The 20,635-nt window shown below is 37.3% G+C and overlaps 1 protein-coding gene across 1 annotated transcript in view; it reads right to left on the reverse strand.

The window, feature by feature from the left end:
* The window catches only part of Pla2g4a (phospholipase A2 group IVA), a 115,925-nt gene that overhangs the window by 9,728 nt on the left and 85,562 nt on the right, over positions 1 to 20,635 (reverse strand). Inside the window, exons 11-16 of the mRNA XM_090340210.1 lie at positions 19,026 to 19,163; positions 18,844 to 18,936; positions 15,339 to 15,410; positions 12,939 to 13,181; positions 6,627 to 6,811; positions 577 to 772 (exon numbers count right to left, since the gene is read on the reverse strand). Of these exons, the coding sequence (XP_090196336.1) occupies positions 577 to 772; positions 6,627 to 6,811; positions 12,939 to 13,181; positions 15,339 to 15,410; positions 18,844 to 18,936; positions 19,026 to 19,163 (927 nt within the window). The remainder of the gene's footprint in view (positions 1 to 576; positions 773 to 6,626; positions 6,812 to 12,938; positions 13,182 to 15,338; positions 15,411 to 18,843; positions 18,937 to 19,025; positions 19,164 to 20,635) is intronic.

Genomic DNA, 20,635 nt, shown 5'->3' on the forward strand with positions numbered 1-20,635 from the left:
AAAATAATATGGGTTTTAGAGACCTAAATACTCAGCCAGTCACCCACTGACTCTGGAAAAAGTTTACAGACTCCTCTGGAAGTTGGAGAAACAAATTACTGCATTTTGAAGTTGATTTTCATATTCTGTGAAATCCAACATGGCAAACTGAAATTGCTAGGCCTATGGTGCCTCAAGATTACATTTACTGTCTTCCCAGTTAACATTCTTATGTGGTTTTGTACATTTTGTTATCTATAAAGCACCATCTCACAGTAGTGATCGTCCAACCATTTAAAATTTCCTGTGAAAAGGGCACCAATGAATCAACTCAAACCCAATCCAAGTTTTAGGACCTTTGCTAAGGTAGTCATTAGCCTTTAGGTTTCCGGATTTTAAGGGACTCTGGGGATCTCAAGACAAAAAGAAGGAAAGCATTCTGGGTCTCAACATAGCAACTATTGATCAAGGTATGAGAACTGGTCCACGTTGTACCAGCAGGTGGAGCGGCTCTCTTATGACCCTGTCTAGTATAGCATTTGCCTTTCAATCTTGCCAAGCTGATCTTTTGTGAGATGGGATCTATTCCCAGCCTACCTGGAGCCTTGTACTTTCTGAAATTGATGTTGGCTAGAACAAAGTGGATGATAGTTGGGCAGTCCTTCTCCACATCAGGATTCTTGGGTTTAAAGACATAGCACTCCTTCAACCCTTCCCGATCAAACACATATGGATCAATCTTCGGGAAAGGGAGCTTGTTCATCTTAGCCCATTTTTCTGCAAGGAGAAGTTCCTGTGGGAAAGAAAAGAATGCATTTGGGACCTTTTGCTTTCATTTGTGTTAGTTTGGCTGTTCAGTATGAATTAGGTGTTCATATTTTGTAGCTGTGTGCTTTTTGATGGACTCAACAACACAATACCTTCACTCTCTAGAAGCTCATTTATCTGAAAAAATGATGAATGGAATTAAATTCTCTGGAAGTCTATGAATTTCAAGTTGATTGGTCTCTCAATACCATTTACAAAGAAATCAAAGCCTCGGCAAGCAAAGAATCAGAAAGTAATGACACTGTGTGATTCATACACTGTGATGCTGAGGATAGCTCGGTGCTGCAGAAAATCCTATATTTGTACAGACCATTTCTCCCCTGAAAATAAAGAAAGTCATTATATTTAATCTTTTCCTTCTTTCCCTCTGGCCTTCGTGTTAATCATGCTGAAAAATTCTTCCTTCTTGGTTATTTAATAGTCGAGTAAGAGCAAAATCACCCAGTGAAGTAATTTCGTGCCAGCAGGGAAAAAAGGGAGCCTTCCAGTGTTTACAAACCTGACTCAGGCTGCCCCAGAAGCTGTGTAATTGTGGGGAAAGAGGAAAGGAGACTACGTGAGGTAAAAGTCCAGCTATTTTTAGATGGCTAATTTAACAGTGGAATCAGGAAGAGGTAAAAACTCTCCCTTTCCTCTCAGAGCCTGACATGGAAAAATGAAAATCCGGTGACTCGAGAGATAGTGATTACAAGAGGGGAAAATTGTCTCATGCCTGGTGTCGCCTAGCTTCTATCAAGATTAAGCAATAATGATACACTGTGAGCAAAGCTGCTATGTGAAAAAAAAAGTTTCAGGGAGTCATAGTAAGCAAACGACTCTTGTTTCCCAAGTGACAGCCAGGACAGTGCTTGCTTCTATTTGATAACCTGAGACAGCTGTAGAGAAAGCTCACAGAGGAACATTCACACTAAAGCCAAGTCTTAGAGAGAAAAACTGGGATGAGCCATTCAATGAGATATTTTGTAAAATGTCTAGGCTCATTTCTGAATATGCACCTGAGACCGAAAACCATAACTCAGAAAGAAAGAAAGCCATCTAAATAACAGAAAACAATCCAAACTGTAGTGTGAAAGGCATACACTTGCCAGTTAATATATTTATGTATAAAATATATTTGCCTATGTAGTACAATATGAAAATATATCTCATAAAGAAAGTTCAATAATTATGTGTATATGGTCATATAAAATGATGCTTATTAAAATAAACTCCGACATGGAAACGAGAGATTTTGTATTGTTGTCATGTACTGTTTGTGGTTCTTTTTCCCCCTTTCCTTTTTCCTTTGGTTTAGTTAGTCCCTTTTGTCACTGTATTAGGTTTCTTTACCCTTTGTCTTGTCTGTATGCAAGTTTATCTGATTGAGGGAGGGGTAAGGAAAGCACAGAAATGGTGAGATAGGGTGAAGCAATTCAGCAGTGATACTCATCAGACAGTTGGGAGAGAATGGGGGATGACACTATTCAAAAGGAAGGCCCTCATTACCTGATTTATCTAACTGTAACACCTCTGTACATCACTTTTACCATAATTTTTTAAAAGAGAAAAGAAAAAAAGAATATAAATATATTTTAGTATATACAGTTTATATGTGTGTATGTGTATATGTGTGTACAAATGGCTAAATTGACATTTTAGCTAGAGAAAATGAGATTTTTGTCTTTGCAAGTCTATATTATAATGTGATAAGTTGTTCATTATTTAAAAGTTATTCTTTTTTAAGATTTGAGAGGATAATTATGTAATGCAATAATTGGTGCCTACCATATAACCCAGAATAATCTCAACCCACGTTCCTTAATCATATTGGCAAATAAATAACTCTTTTTCATCTAAAAGTTCATGTCTCAATCAGCCAGGCCTGGACTTTTAGAAGGTCATCATTATAGCCTTCACATCTATATTAGCCATTAAGGACCAATGCGAACACTAAACAACAGGCTTATTCACTTGCCTGAAGAGAGGGAAAGAAGAAATTCAATGATAGAGTCATTAAAAAAAATGAAACTAATGTCATATAATAGCCATGCCTTTTGGTATAGGCCTGTAGTTCCTGCACCCAGACCACCAGATTGGGAGATTGTAATTTGGGGCCAGCCATGGGCTATGTAGTAAAACTGTATTTTAAGAAACAGAAGAAAACAAACCCAATACAAACTAAAACAAGCAGAAATTTCACTTAGAACTCATTATTTTATTGTTATGGTCACTTCCTTCCAATAAAAGGAAAGCTGGTATTCATAGTACAGTAAGCATACATTTTTTCTATAGCTAAGTTGTATAAAATTTACATAATTTTCTGCAGTTTTCATTAGTTCTTCATTAAGAGATTGTATAAACTCACAGAAAAATTCCTGGAGAAGTAAATGTTGGGCCTACCTACTCATCACAAGACATCTAATTCTCAAGTGTGGTGGGCTAGATTGTAGCCCCCTAAAACATAAGTCCATGTCCTAAGCATCCAGGTCCTGGGAACACAGTCAAATTGAAGGAAATATGCCAATAGAATTACGTTTTATAAAATATTTAGTGATGGGTGGTTATAGAGATACCAGCCTGCCATTTAAGCTACTGAAGAGGCAGAGAGGATTACAATTCAAGAATAGCCAAGACAAAAATGTTAGCAGTACCCCATCTCAACAAAGAGCTATCCATGACGGTATGTGTCTAGAATTCCAGCTGTGTGGCATATATAAAAAGGAAGAATACAGTCCAGGAAATCCTGGCAAAAAACTGAGACACTGTCCTAAAAGCAATCTCCTTTACTGTCCCTTGGGTGTCTCATATTGTTACAGTATCTCACTTTGTTATCTGGTATATTGAATTTATTTGTATTTAGTTATTTGAAATTTGATAAGGAAGGGGGGAAAACCAAGACGGGGGGTGGGTGGTGGGCAGGGGGGAGGGTAATGGGTACCAAGACATGTGAAAGGGTATCAATGTATGTGAATTAATGCACTTTTTATCTGGCAAATATCATGTAACCCTTTTATTAATTACAATAAAAAAATAAAAAAGAACACTTAAGAATTGACTCAAGTAGTAGAGTGCCTATCTAGCAAGTACATTTCCTAAGTTCAAACTCCAGTACTACCAAATTACTACTACTACTACCACTACTACTACTACTAAAAATAATAATAATGACATGGAAAATGCTCATAATTCAGTTGTAAACAGAAGTAAACTATAAAACTTTATGATGGGTCAGGAGTTTGGCCTAGTGGCAGAGTGCTTACCTAGCATGCACAAAGACCCGGGTTCAATTCCTTGGTACCACATACATAGAAAAAAGCCAGAAATGGTGCTGTAGCTAAAGTGGTTGAACTCTAGTCTTGAGAAAGCCCAAGGACAGAGGTCAGGCCCTGAGTGAAAGCCCCAGGACTGCAAAAAAAAAAAATCTTATGACTATGCTCATCTCTCTTTCCTCTCCCTCCTTCCTTTCCTCCCCCTTTCTCTTTCTCTTTCATATACACACATACATACGCCTTTACATCTACACTCACACCTGAGAGAAATAAGAAAATATATCAAAATCTTGGCAATCATTGCCTAGACACTCAATGCTAGTTTCAAGTCATCTTATAATTTTACAAATGTATATTTTTCCTAATCACAACCGAGTCATGATGTAAAAACTACTGTAAAGTGTAATGCATCTTTCTTTGCGGTATGAAGCAGTGCTCTCAGAAGCTCATACAGTGGTAACTCACAGCCATGGCAGGGCTCTGATTCATGTGGGAAATGCTGGCTTTGACATTGCATACTTCTAATCAGGTGGATCACACCACCAGCCCCTGTGTTACCCTGTTACACCCCTCCCCAGCGCCCCACTTGAGCCATCCATCGTCATATTCTTCTCTTCTCCACAGGGAGCAGAGCTCTGCACACTGAACTCTGCGTCATATTCTTCTCTTCTCCACAGGGAGCAGAGCTCTGCACACTGAACTCTGCAGGATTTACAGTACATCCCTCTTCCTTTTACTCCTTCTCCCTCCATTCCCTTACCCATCACATTCCCTACTATCAGGTTCATCAACTGCAAACCGCAATTTCACAATGCCATTTGTCTGCTGGAAATCTTGCAATCATTCTTTACTAGCCAGCATGCAATCTCAAATCTCTTGTCAAGCCTCCTAGTGAAGCCTTAGGATCTGCTTCTGCAAACAAGGTGACGTTAGTCCCTGAAACATTGCTCATTGCCATGTCTGCTGGATTTTCTTGTGAGTTCACTGGTTTCCTCTTTGCTGCCTCTACCAAGCAATCCATCCACACACCCAACTTGTGCGACTACCCAGCCATGCACAAGGTCTTCACCTTGGTCCTGGGGTGTGTGTCTGAACACTAACAGCCTCCACAGTCAACAAAGGCCAATACCATTTGAGAATAGGAGGTCTTTCACGTATTTCAGAGCTGCTAAGAGAGCTGCTGCTTGTCCCTAGAGCTGTGCATTCACACATAGCACCATTAAAAGGGAAGTGGGTATGCTGTTGAACATCTGGGTGGTGACTGACTCTTTCTGTTGGGAGTTCTCAGATTATATCATTGCATTTTTAACAATTTTCTTTACTCCATTGAGGATTACACCTGGATGGTTTGTTGAAATAGGTCTCACTAATTTTTTTTTCCTGTCTACCCTTGGACATCAATCCTCCCCAGTTTCTCTCTCCCAAGAACCTGAGATTATAGACAGAAGTCACTAAGCAGATGGCAACTTTCTTTTTTTTGTCAGTCCTAGGGCTTGTACTCAGGGCCTGAGCACTGTCCTTAGGCTTTCTCAAGGCTAGTGCTCTGCCACTTGAGCCACTGCACCACTTCCCTGGCTTTTTCTACATATGTGGTACCAAGGAATTGAGCCCTGGTCTTTGTGCATGTTAGGCAAGCACTACCCCCTAGGCCAAACTCTAGGCCCAGAGATGGCAACTTTCTTTATTGCTTTTCTCTCTGTGTCTAACAAAAGACTTTCTTTCACAGCTGTGATTTTCCCTTTGCCCCTTGCCATAATGTGGTTATTTCTATATTACATTCAGCTACTAAGTTTGTATCTTCTCCTTTTCCTCACCCCATTAGCTTTTCCAAGTGATTCCAACATACATCACTCCTCTAAACCTTACCACAGTTGGTATCTTGATCATTAGTGATTGCTAATCATAAGTTTTTAGACATGACTTATATTACAAAACAATTCTTCTCCCCGACATCTGTTGGTAGTCAGAAACATTTGTTAACTTTCACTCATCCTTGAAATTTCTCCACTATTTCTGCCTTCACATCCTCATTGAAACTCTCACTCACAACTTTCCTATTATCTTCAGTCTGTTTTCAGTCCTTCATAGGTTGCATTTTCTCCCTTCTCCATGATGTCATTTATCAAATTATCATTCTATGCCCCCCTTTTTTCTTCTGATATTATCTTTTCTATGCGTGCTTTTAATTATCATTACCCCTTAACTTCTACATCCTAGCTTCATTTCCCTTTCAAACCTCAGATCCCTTCTGTCACTCTTGTTGTGTCTTGCTCCTTACTCTGAACTTTCTTGAGATGATTCTACCCGCTTCAAATGCTTGATGAAGCAGTGGGATGATATGTCTCATCTCCATGAGTAACAATAATGCACGAAAATGTAGAAAATAGCAAAGCAATGGTGGGCACGCCTGCAATCCCAGCACTCAAGATTTTTTGCATTTGAAGTCAGAATGGGCTACGTAATGGGACTCAGGAAAAAATGTAGAATTACATTACAAGATTTAAAAAAAAAATCTGAGCTCCAGAGAAATAAGTGTATTCGGGAGAGGAAGGCTGTTTACAGTCTCCTTACCTTGAATGGAGGGCTAGTGTCGCTTGGCCTGGCTGAAAAGTCAAAGGAGATGATGAGGTCCACACCGCGCTGGGGCCGCAGTATCAGGGGATAGGGCAGGTTAAACGTGAGCCCACTGTCTACCACATGGATCTTCTTGCTTTTCACATCCAGCGGCTCATATATTCGCTCAAACTCATCAGGATCTTGAGAAAACAAAAGGAAAGGTCAGAAAACAATGAATTACAGGTCAGTTGACCTAAGATAGGAAAACATGTTTTGTTTTGTTTTGTTTTAATAACGTAAGAGATAATTCCATAAGGTTAAGCCCTCTGGCTTTGGAAATAGGGCTGGACATAAGTTTTACTTGGATGTTTTTAAATCATAGGTTGTTTTTTTTTATCTAAAACATCAAAACCAAGTGATTTTCCTATAATGATATTGAGAGGATAAGTGGAACATGGATGAAAGGAACAGAGCCCAGGATCTGGTATTGACTGGGCCAGAACCTCTTTAAGTTTGTTATCTCTCATACTCAATTTTTACTTGTTTAAAAAATTTCTACAGACACTGTCTTATTTAATTCTTATAGCAGCTAGGTGTGAGGGAGAATATCTGTACATGGATAATGAGTTCTACAGGGCATCAATCACTTAAGCCTGTTTTTCTTGTTACTCAAGAAGTTGAGATTTGAGGATCCTGGTTCAAAGTTAACCTCGGCATACAAATTTGTGTGATTCCTATCTCCAGTTAACCAGCAAAAGGCCAGAAGTAAGGTAGTACTCTACCTTAACTGGTAGAGTATCAGATGAGAATGAAAAAGCCAAAAATGGCAAGCAAGAGTGCAAAGAGTTCAAGCTGGGGCTTAACACACACATATACACACATACACACACGCACATGTGCACACACATGTGAATTCTTAGCATAATGCTGTGTCTCTGTAGGTTGAGTCCCCATTCTGTAAGGTGTCAGCCCAAGGAAACAGCTCAGACAACACACTCAGCTGCACTGCCTGCTCCTATTGAGCAGAACTCCATCTACTGAACAAGTCAAACAACTCCATTCTCATAGCAATCATGTTCTGAGCACACAACCAGAGAGTCAGTAAAGGAATGCTGTGGCAATTCAGAGAGATCCATGTTGATAGCCTCATCTATGAATGCAGTCAATACTCCGTTCATGGATTGTAAGCATGACCTTAACAAAACCATATTAAAAGTTTCCAGGAAATGACTAATATACAATAGTAATCCAGTGTTAGTTTTCACCATATGTGTCTAAGTAAAAATTGATACTACTTTTCTCACAATCAATTTTTACTTAAAGATAAAAATTATAATAATTTAATAAGCTACTTTTAAGCTGTGTCTCTCCAAAGAAATTTATAATCTGTATTAATAAAATCTGAAATTAAAACCTCAGTAAAGCAATTAGCTATAAAGTTCATTCAATGCAAATTGAAAAAGGTCATTTGAATACGAAATGGGTATAATTACTTTTCAAAGTATAAATATTTCTCTAAATTTCTACAGTGAACAGCGTAATGTACATTCTGTCATATATTAACCTTTCTCATCTCTAAAATATTGGTGAAAAATAATTTTTTAAACATTTATTTCTCTGAGATTTTTAAATTTTATTTATTTACTTACTTAGTGTTGCTGAGTTTGGGACCCAGGGACTTGTATTCTACCACTTGAACTATATCTCTAGATTCTCTGAAAATTTTAGTTTAAAATTTATATATAAACATTTTGAATGGAAAAATTATTGTCTTTGAATTATATCAGTTTTTAAACATTTCACTAAGGAGCAGGAAGGTATTACTTAACTATTCTCATTCCTAAGCAACTTCCTTTATATTGAGTGTTATGTCTTAGAAATTCTATATACAATGTTGGTCATCCTTGTAGCACCTTTTATTTATTTATTTTTATGTTTATGCTTTTTCAGAGCCAGGGCTTCAACTTACACCCTTACACTTGCTTGGCTTCCTTACTTCTTTTTTTAAAATATATTTTTAAGGTAATTAATAGAAGGGTTACATTATATTCACCAGATAGAAGGTGAATTACTTAACAATCATTGCTACCCCTTCTCATGTTTTTGTCCCCATTTCCCTCCCCTCCTCATATTATTTCCCTATTTTATTTCAAATAAACAAACATATATACAATATAACAGATAACAAGGTGAGATACTGTAACAATATGAGATAACCAAGGGACAACAAAAGAGTTGAGAAATAACAGTACATTAAAAATAACAGTCACACCATACATGGCTCTTGTTTCTATATCTTGGAGGTCCTTTCATTTAGCCTCATCCTATATGACCTTATGTATCTAGGTTTTGCCCTGTTGTAAACCTCTGCTAGGAGAGTCCAAGATTTATACTAATTATGTCAAATGAGGGAAAGCATTGAGCTTATGTTCCTTTGAGTCTGGCTTACTTCACTTAATATGATTTTTTTCTAAGTCTTTCCATTTCCTTACAAATACGGTGATGTCATTCTTTCTGATGGGAGTTTAGAATTCCATCGTATATAAATACCACATCTTGTTGATCCAATCCTCAACTGAGGGGCATCGGGGTTGGTTCCATATCTTTGCTATGGCAAATAGTGCTGCAATGAACATCATTGTGCTGGTGGATTTAGTATGTCCTTGTTTCTGGACGATTGGGTAAAAGCCAAGTAATGGAATTGCCGGGTCATAGAGGAGCTCTATGTTTAGTTTTTTGAGGAACTGCCATACTCCTTTCCATAGAGGTTGGACGAGTTTGCACTCCCACCAACAGTGTGGCCTCCTAGCCACATCCCTGCCAGCATCTGTTGTTATTCGTTTTCCTGATCCTGGCCATGCTAACTGGAGTGAGGTAGAACCTTAGAGTTGTTTTGATTTGCATTTCTTTTATGGCCAGAGATGTCAAGCATTTCTTCATGTGTCTATAGGCAATTCTTATTTCTTCTTCAGAGAAGTCTCTCTTTAAGTCTTTGGCATCTTTTAATGGGATGGTTGTTTCTTTGGAGATTAGTTTTGGAGTGATTCAATTTTTTTAGCTTTTGATATATTTTAGATATATGTCTGTTGTATGGTTGGTGAAGATCTTCTCCCACTCTGTGGACTTTCTATTTAGCTTGCTAGCTATGTCCTTTGCCATACAGAAGCTCTGCAGTTTAGTGCAGTCCCATTTATCCAAACTGTCTGATTTGTTGTGTTTCTGGGTCTTTATTATTGACTTGCTTACTTCTTCGGTGACCTATTGGTTGAGTCTAACTTCTAGAATTTATAATGCTATGAAAGTCAAGCTGAGGTCCAAAGAAGTGACATGAGTTATGGAAACCTACATAGTTTCACGTAACTATAGGGAGAGCCAAGGTTCCAAAAGTAAACTGTCAATGAATATACGTCATTGCAAGGAATGTCCTCCCATAAGTTAAAACATTTAAAATTCCCAAACCGTCAATGAATTAGTCAGGTTTTCTGACAGGTACAGGAACTAAATTCTGTTTTATAATCACATAAAATTTTTCTATAGCATTTCAGCAGTGGGTATCTGCTATGGTTTTTATGTTTGTTTGGTTTTTGTGGGTCGTGGGCTTGAACTCTGCCTGGGCTTTGCCCCTGAGCTCCGCAGCTCAAGGCTACTGCCCTATCCTTAAGTCACCCCCACTTCTTGTTTTCTAGAGGTTAATTGGAGATAAGAGTCTCAGGTCCTTTTGTGCCTGGGCTGGCTTTGAACCTTGATCCTCAGATCTCAGTCTCCTGAGTAGCTAAAATTACAGGGATGAGTCACCATGCCCAACTTTTGCAATACCTCACACAGATGTGGTCTATAATTCACAAATATTTGGATGTGTATCACTTGAACTCTGGTCTATGTGAACTCATGTCTTGGTCTCCTATTACAGATAGTGTCTTTCCCAGTAAGTATTCTAAACACAGAAATAAACAGGAAAGACATGAGATAAGTAATGAAATTCCTTTCCGAAACTAATTCTGCAGGCACTGAGCTATCTTGTAGTCAACTAAGGAGGAGAAATTTATCATCCTACAATCCGTCTTGTTTCAAAGAGTCACTAGGCTTGGTGAAGTAACAATTACAAAAGAGTGCTTTTGTTCCTCCTCATTTTAGTTTGAGAAATTGTTTTAAGATACCTAGATTTCTAGTTTTGTAAACAGAGTTTCATAAAGAAAAGCAAATTATGAGGTATTTTTCTCAACACATCTAAATTAGATGAATTTATATATATGTGTGTGTGTGTGTGTGTGTGTGTGTGTGTGTGTGTGTGTGTGTACCTACTCTTTTGCATGGGAGATTTGTAAAAATCAAGAAATGGTATGTTAGCCAAATAATAAATAGGATTTTTATTTAAAAATTGAATGCAAATGATCAGTTTGAGGTAAATCTCTTAGCATTCATGTTTTAGACAATTATTCTAAAACTTGAAAACAGAAGGAAATATACAGGATCAAACAATGAATCTTTGTCTGAAAAAGCTAATTCAGCTTCAAGAGAAGCTACTTAAAACAATGATACTACATGAATAATAAGGCTGGATGACTTTGTCACTAATCTGACTCAAGCTATTCATACCAACATTCATGGCCATAACTTCACACAGTGCATTTTAAAAATCAAACAATAAAAACATGAGGAGGGGTATCAATGTGTGAGAAGTAATCCATCCACTATGGGTGAATGTAACTGTAACCCCTCTATACCTTACCCCAACTATAAAAAGTAAAAAATTTTAAAAGCTCTTGCTTCCGTATCTTGAAGCTCATTTCAATTAGCATCATTTTATTACATGTTATTTAAAATTAAAATTTAACTGGGAATTCTGTATTTTGCCTGAGTAATGAAAGCAAAGGGGATGCACATAGCACAAGAAAAAGTCTCATGAATAAGGCCAAGATCTATCCTACCCAAGACCAGATCTGCTGAGTAATTTGGACAATGATGATAGAATCATTTTTGTTGCCCTTCCTTCTCTATAGAACAAAACAACTGAGGTTTTCTTTAGATCTCAATACTCAATGAATAGCAATTGTCTCACAAGCCCATCAACAGTTATTAGAAAGCTCTCATTTCCAGAAGAAATAAATTCCATTGCAATCAGTAAATAATATCCCTGATTACAGAGTTCAGTGCATTTCCAGTTTGCATGAATGATAAGATACGTATTCACTTTATCATTAATAGACCCGTTTTTCCCCATGAACTTAAGGTTATGCGCTTATTCTGCTTGTTTGCTGGCTAGCCCTCTACTACTTGAAACATGCCACCAGCCAAGTATTTTACTGGTCAGTCAGAAATGAACCATTCAGATCTCAGCCTCCTGAAATGCTAGCTTATATGTGTGAGCCATGAAAAAGTGTATGTGTTAAACAGATATATAACTGGATACACTGGCCTTGAGTTGAATAGCAGAAACGCAATGTAAAATACTTAATATGGACTCTGTGTCAAACATGAGGAATTTTCCATTGGGACAATAAGAAAATGATGATGTAACAACAAAGCAGAAAAAATAAAATGTTGATTATCACCAGAAAGATAAATTTCATACTATTAGTTACCAAAGTCAGTTTAACTTTTAATCTATAACACAGATGGAAATGTAGTTGTTCTTGGGGATTTGGCTAAGTAATACACATGAAAGCAACTGGGATTCTTACTGGACAACCTTAAGAAGTTTTCTAAGCCTTCTGGGAACTAGACAGACAGCTTCACTCTCCAGCCAGCAGGGCTGACTCAACTCCATCTCCTGTGCTCAGACCCAGAGGAGGGCACCAGCCTAAGAACAAAATTCACCAGATACCCTCAAGCTACAGCATAGGGCAGAGCTGGCCTCTGCCAAGGAGGAACGCCCACACTCTGGGAAGGAGGAAATGAGGCAGAGGCTGCTAGCTCTGCTGTGGAGGCGGTGTTGGGGATGATTTTGTTTATGGAGTCATTCCTGGAAGCTCAGCCTAGAGCTCCTCTATTCCTTGGCACAACTTTGCAACTATTTAATACTCTACTTTAAATCCCTGAAGTGATTAGGACAGGGTTCCCTGGTCTCCTCAAGTAAACTCTGACCCACTTCAAACAAAAAAGGATCTAAATTGTCACTACCACTTTCCTTACTGATCTAGCTTCATTGTTTCTTGACCATTGTCAACAACCAGACACCAGAAAGTAAAAGCTCCTCTCAAATTAGATACATCTTCATGCCATTGAGCATAAATGAACAAACATCACCAGTTGTTCAAAGGATCTTTTCCAGAGTAAGAAGAAGGAGGGCCTGACTTATGGTGACGGGCTGATATTTTGCATATTCACCTGCTACAGCTGCATCCAGTTCGTCATCTTCGAAGGATTCCTGGGTGGTGAAGTCTCTTAGAGGAGACAGTGGGTAGGATGTGTTCAGGTTCAAGCCCAGCATGAAGTTGTGCACCTTCCCAGCACGTCCTTCCCGGGTATTGAATAAAGCCGAATCGCTCACCAAGGCCATCAACATACGATGGACCCAACTTGCTTGGTTATCATTTTGATATTCTTTTTCAGCATCTTCATTTTCAGTGCCTACGAGAAAAAGAAAGGAGCATTATACGTATCCCCAAATATGTTTTTTTTTTGCCAGTCAGGGCCTGGCTTTTGTCCTTGGAAAGGTTTTGCTCAAGGTGAGCACTCTACCACTCCACCACAGCTCCACTTCTGGATTTTTCTGAATATATGGTACCGAGGAATTGAACCCATTGCTTCGTGCCTGCTAGGTGAGCACTCTACCACTAGGCTACACTCCCGGCCTCCCAAAATACATTTTTTAAAAAGCATGCCTTTGATCAATCAAAAGTCATGATTGAAATCAAGCTCTAGATCTTTAACATATGTTTATAATACTCTTGTTTCCTCATATGTACAAGCAAGGAAAGGTTATTTTTCTGACAGTGTCTATTGCTAGATGTCCGAGTAAACTTTCATTTTTTTTCTTTTCTCCTCATCCCTGGGTTCATTTTCTTTTAACCTATTTTTTTCTCCTTCCTCTCTCTCTCTCTCTCCCTCTCTCTCTTTCACACACATGCACACACACACACACACACACACACACACACACACACACACACCATAATAGATAACCCAAACCTCTATGTTTCCTAAGTTTTCTTGAGTCCTTATCCTGCTAGTAACCATCCAGGATTATACACGAAGAAGCTAAAGAACTCAACACACAATCACTTCCCAATAAATAACCTATGAATTGTTCCTATGACCTGTCATTTCATCCCAGATTATAAAGTTTAGGGATTTAAAAGCCCTGTACAATGTTTAAAATTCAATCATAAGCCAAGGACAATAATTTTAAATGACTTTTCTCCTGGAAACGTAGACACACATCACTAAGCCTGGAAAGTTAAACAAGTCATCAAGGAAGTACAAACCCATACAATGGAAAACTACTACTCATATATCACAATAGCTAACACCTAAGACACTGATAACACCAAAAATTTACAAGGATGCTGCAGCAAAGAAATTCTCAATCCTTGGTGGTAAAATTGCAAAATGACACAGGAATACCTGGAGAAAGCCAATAAGTTCCTTACAAAATTAAGCCCTTGCCTTATTATCTAGCAAGTACAGTCCTTGGTATATATCCAAGTAAATGGATGCTAAATCCTTATCAAAACTGGAAAATGTGTTTATTGTCATCTGACTCACAATTCCTTAAGCCTGGAAACCCAAGATAGCTTCCAGAGCTGAATCGATGAACTATCATGTATTCCAATGATATTACAGAACAGTTAGAATGAATGTGTTACTAAGCCATGTGAAGTTCATATCACAAAGTGAAAAGAAAGAATGTGAAAAGGTGGTTGCACACTGTAAGGATCAAATGATGGTTCATTCTGGATAAGGTAAAGCAATGAAGACACCAAAGTGATTAGTGCCACCAGAAGTCAAAGAAGGAAAGAGGAAGACATAGAAGACAGCTGGCTTTCAAAGAGACACCACCATAGGTGATGGGTACCTGTCATTACACATTCAGTAGATACCAGAGAAGGTACAATAGCATTCGTGAATGATAGACTTCCAGTGATAATGACATTTTGATACAGATTCAACAAGTTCAATAGCTGTTCCATCTAGTGGCAAGTGTTTTCAGGAGGGAAAACTGGGGGTGGATACGAAAGGCAGAAGCTTTATAAAAACTCTATTTTTCTGTTCAGTATTGTACTGAATCTGAAACTGTTCCAAAAACTCTGTCTAAAAGGAATATTGAGAGCTAATTATTAAAAAAACACAAAAGCACCTTAAATAATCCTCTTTTAATACAGCCTATTAATTATGCTAAAGCAGCATAGTCAGAATTACCTTAGTAATTTACTTACTAATGGAAAAAATCATTATTATTTTCACTTAGTAGCCCTTAAATCAATAAATAATCTTCAAGATGCTGATCATATAGCATGTATTCACTTTACACTGACTAGCTTCATGATCAAAGCATTCCATTAGTCTACTGGTTCCACAGAAAATACTTTTGAGGTATTTGAAAGAAGCAATTATATCTGCAGTTTGCTGTTGCTGTTGTTGCAGGCTCACTATGTAATCCCCTTAATAAAAAAGTGCAACTGTCTTACTAAAATGCTTATTACTTCAGCATCTTGGGTAAAAAAATCAGACAGAGAATGCACATCTGTTCTTTATCAGTTCTTGTCAGGTGTTTGTCTCTCTTACCTTTACGTTCTTGGGATTCATCGTCACTATCCGAGCTGTCATTACTCACAATATGCTTTGCTGTAATATTCTCTGTAGAAACAAAACAATGCAAATGAAGTTTCTTAGAGATCGAAGTTCACAATTAAATTCATTCTAAAGTAACAATCTGAAGCCAATCACTATATCTCACTACTGGCAAGGATAAATTGTGAAGGTTGAGTTGTTTGACTACTTTGTAAAAACCATCTCTAATATTGACTGAAAATCACCTGTTGGAATGAATGGATGTATGTTCCCTTCAGAACTTACTTACAGACCATACAGAAAAACTGAAAGAACAACCACAGAGCTTAATACACAGAGAACAGGAACTAGTTTTTTTTTTCAAGTAAAAGATACCTAAATTAAGGGAAAGATGATTTTCATAAATACTATTTGTACAAAAATCTAAGTTACTATATAGTAATTTATTTATTCATTTGCTTTGGAGGTTCAGGGGATTGAACTTCAAGGCCTCATACTTCCAAAATAAATGCCGTATCATTTTAGTCATGCTGTCATCCCCTTTTTGCATTAGTTACATTTAAGGTATATCCTTGAGTTTCCTCAAGTCATTTGACTAGCCATTGTGCTTCCCTTATAGCTGAGATAAGAAGCAAACATCAGCACATCCTGCCATTGAAATAGAGTTTCTTGAACTTTTATTCCTTGGGCTGGGCTCAAACCACTGGCCATGGGTCACCTCCCAAGCTGTGAGGATCTCAAGTTTGAGAAACTGTACTCAGCTTCTATACTGAAGGTTTTAACTCAAAGAAACATAGATATGGCATTTGGTTTCTCCATGTCTGTGGATATTACTTAAACCTGTATAAAGTGGCATAAGCATATGAGCATGAAACTTAAAAAACTCTTCAAGCCATAGACTTTGGTCTTCACTGGCATAATCTGTTGGATTTTGTACAAAATTCAATAAAATCGAATTCTCAGAAGCCAATACTATCGTTCACAGCATTTTTTGACTATTGCATAGGTGAGAGAGGATATGAAGAAATGATCAATTCCAGATGTTGTACACACTGAATGTGTTTCTAAGACTCTTCTGAACCATTTCCTCTTATCATAACTGCTTTTGTTCCTTTTGGTAATATTTAGACTCTGATTTAAGAAAATGGCATACTGAAATACTGTCCTTTTCTTAACAGAGAGCTTTTATGATAGGAACTGCTAAATATTCTAAATGTTCATATTTTGTGTATCTACAGCATATAATATATATAAGGTATATATATTATATGGAAAGCATATACATGCATAAAAAGTATATCAATGAAGCATATACAGTCTATGTAAAATACATATTAATATGTATGTATATATGTATCTTTTTCCATAGCATAAATTAAAGAACTCCTTGAATGCGTAAATAATTTCATGTAAAGTTTCTTGATTGCAGTTTAGTTTACCTTAATGTGTTCCTTCAGAAAAGACAAAACCACTACTTTTCAGAGGTCAAGCCGAAGGATGAACCAGTCTCAGGAATCTTCAAGTCCTCCCAGCCATACTTTGAGTGCCATTTCTGGGAACCCTTACATAATGTGACATAACCGGCTTCCAGCTGAGCGGGTGGACCCTAAGGACACACTATCCCCCCTCAGTCTGACACAGGACAAGCAAGCTGCCAGATCACTGGCCTCAAGGGGAACAAATGTCTCAACAAAGAAGCCTCTCAAAATTATCCAGTGCAAGCGTCTTCCTTTGCTTTGGCATCTTGCCTCTGTCTCGCCCACCTTCTGATGTATTATTTTAGCTATTCCCTTCCTGCCTCAGGAGAAAAAATAAACTGGAGTTATCTGGGATATTCAACAGAGAAGGAGCTCAGGAAGCAAGTCTGCTATGTGGTTTGTTCTGGTGCTTTCGTTTTTTTGTTTTGCTTTGCTTTATTTTTGTTTTTTTTTTTTACTTTTTAAATATGAAATGGTTATATAGTTTATGGAGGACTGGGTGATTGCTACAAAATTCCAGTTAAGAACAGGACAGTCATGTGAGACACAATGGTCATGAAGATGAACCAAGATTAAGTCCATGTTAAACATTTAGCTTTTAAACATCAGGAGCATGTGGTCTTGTATTAAATGTCTCAGGTCTTCTCTACCTGATTATGTTCAGAGGATGTGAGCTACTACAAGCACAAAGGGCCTTTCTATTTGTTGGTTTTATGTTTATTTTTTTAGATATTTGAGGTCTAGGGATGGAGTTCAGTGCTAGAGCAGTGCCTAGTAAGGACAAGGCTTTGGGTTTGATTCCCAGCACTTCAAGGAAACAAAACAAGAGAAACACCATACACAAAAACAAAAAGTCCTAATGAAATCATAAAAATAATCCTTTCATCATCTATTAAGAATGCTCCAAAAGTGCAAATGATACACATCTAAAGGAAATATTGACAGGTAAGGATATTCAAGCTGTAAATAAATGTCAATAAAATAGATCAGGACCAGGAAGTGGCCAAGTGGTAGAGGGCTTGCCTAGCATCTACAGAGCCCTGGGTTCTATTCCTCGGTACCACTTACACAGCAAAAGCCAGAAGTAGTGATATGGCTCAAATGGGAGAGTGCTAGCCATGAGAAAGCCCAAGGCCAGTGCCCAGGCCCAGAGTTCATGCCCCACAACTGGGAAAAAAAAATAAAAAATAAAAATAAAATAAAATAAATCAAACAACTAAAATCAATTCTTGCAGGAGGAGTATAAATATTTATCAAATGTACATAATTTAATGAATAGTTCTTCTATATCCATGCTCATATAATTAATATCAACTGCTATTGCTTATGATAGCCAGAGGCAGTGTATTAAGAAATATTTTATTAAGCTCCAATCTTTTTTCATGAATGCATTCTTTAAATGATCACTGAAAAATCATTGCTGTTAGTCTGCCCATGTCTCTGGTCTCAAATAAGCCTATAACAGCTTACAGACAGAGAAGGAAGAAGTAGGAGTCTTCTGATGACCCACGGAGTTGTCCTCACCCTTACCTGCAGCTTTCCATGGCTTCTTTCTATTATTATTTTAAATAGCCAGAAACTACATTAATTAGATTGGATGGCAAATCTTTGAATACAAAGATTTTTTGGCAAAAGCGTTTAGTGAGTCTCTAATAAGTGTATTCACTGAAAAAAATCATGCTGCTTTATGTTATTCAATAATGAAGGATTCCCATTGTATCTTTGCCTATATTTCATATTTTGCAAACAATAGTTTAACTCATGATAAGATAATAAGTTTTAGTTACAGTAAGTAACTTGCTACAGATTATTCTAACAAACCAATTATCTCAATGAATTCTACAACTCCTTGATCAGAATGGTGCTTTCAGAAATAACTTGTAAGCAGTGCTTCATTTGGGTAAGTTCAAGTAAATTGTTGATAAATTTAGAACTGTTAAAATCATCAAGAATATTTAGTATTATATATGAGTATGTATAAATTTTCAATTATCAGCATCAGTGAAAGCATTTTTACCAACCTAATTCCTCCTCCATTGTAGAACCTTTATTTTGTGAACCAGAAACTCCCAAAACTCTGTTGAATAATATGGAAAAGGCACTGCCCCAGACACCTGGAACAAAGTAGAAAGAAAAAAAATAAAATGTACCAAGATTTAAAATACTCAGAGAAACTAGTAGTAGATTTTTTCAAATCACTTACCCATTAAAAAATGTAAGGGGTTTTCTTCATATTTTTTCACAACCGTGCCCATAAAAAATTTACTTCCAAATAAGTCAGGAGCCATAAATGTCCCATATTTAGCCATTCCAATCTCATATGGACTAAATTCAACCCAATCTGCAAGCCATTTTAAAAAAACAACATTTCAGTAATAAGAACGTGCTACAGTGTAGTATACAGTTAATAATGCCATGGTTAATCACATTCAATTAAATTATTTATAAAACATTAAAATATATAGTTTGCATATGTCTGTCTAGAGGTTGATGGAGAAAAGCTTATAGATGAATAGGATGTGATCTCTCCTAGGTCAGCCATGGTAATGCATTCCTGTAAACTCAGCTATATGAGATATAAGATAATCGTCTGAGACCAGCCAAGAGGAAAGCACAATATTGCCTGAAAAAGAAATAAGGCAACTTGTCTAGCAAGTATAAAGCCCTGAGTTCAAACCCCAATGCGAGAAAAAAAAGAAAAGAAAATCCTATCTAATTTCTGGAAAACGAAAATTCTTTTCCATTTCAGAACTCAGACTTGTTTTTATAAAGTCCATCTTAATTGTTAAAAATGTAGAACGTAATGAAAACATAACTCCTACAAAAACTCATAAAGGAGATAGAAGAAATGAATCTCTATGAAACGAGAATAGAAAGTAGATGTTTTCTACTATATTTCTTCTCTTCATTGCCTTACATACATTTGCTTAGTAGCTATTTACTCTAATTTCTAAAAGCACAATAGAGTTTTTTATAATATTTTTATTGTAATTAATAAAAGGGTTACATGATATTTGCCAGATAGAAGGTACATCAATTCACATACATTGATACCCTTTCACATGTCTTGGTACCCATTACCCTCCCCCCACCCCCCATCTTGGTTTTCCCCCCTTCCCTATCCAATTTCAAATAACCAAATACAAATATATCCAATATATCAGATAACAAAGTGAGATACTGTAACAATATGAGATAACCAAGGGACAGCAAAAGAGATGAAAGATAACATAGTACCTTAAGAACAACAATCATTCATTATATGGCTTTTGTTTCAATATCCTGGAGGTCCTTTCAATTAGCTTCCTACTATATGGCCTTATGTATCAAGGTTTTGCTCTATTGCAAATCTCTGCTATGAGAGCCCAAGGTTTCTACTGATTATGACAAATGAGGGAAACCATTGTGCCTAAGTTCCTTTGAGTCTGGCTTACTTCACTTAATATGATTTTTTCTAAGTCTTTTCATTTCCTAACAGATGGGTCGATGTCATTTTTTCTGACAGCAGCATAGAATTCCGTTGTGTACAAATACCACATCTTGTGGATCCACTCATCAATGGAGGGACATCTGGGTTGGTTCCATATCTTTGCTATGGTGAATAGTGTTGCAATGAACATTGTTCTCCTAGTCGATTTAGTATGCCCTAGTTTCTGGATGGTTGGGTAAATGCCAAGTAGTGGAATTGCTCGGTCATAGGGGAGCTCTATGTTTAGTCTTTCGAGCCACTGCCATACTGCTTTCCATAGTGGTTGAACAAGTTTGCACTCCCACCAACAGTGTAGTAGTGATCCCTCCTGGACAATGGAGGGT

Source organism: Megascapheus bottae, chromosome 10, assembly GCF_031878675.1.
Source record: "Megascapheus bottae isolate mThoBot1 chromosome 10, mThoBot2.hap1, whole genome shotgun sequence".
Lineage (NCBI taxonomy): Eukaryota > Metazoa > Chordata > Mammalia > Rodentia > Geomyidae > Megascapheus > Megascapheus bottae.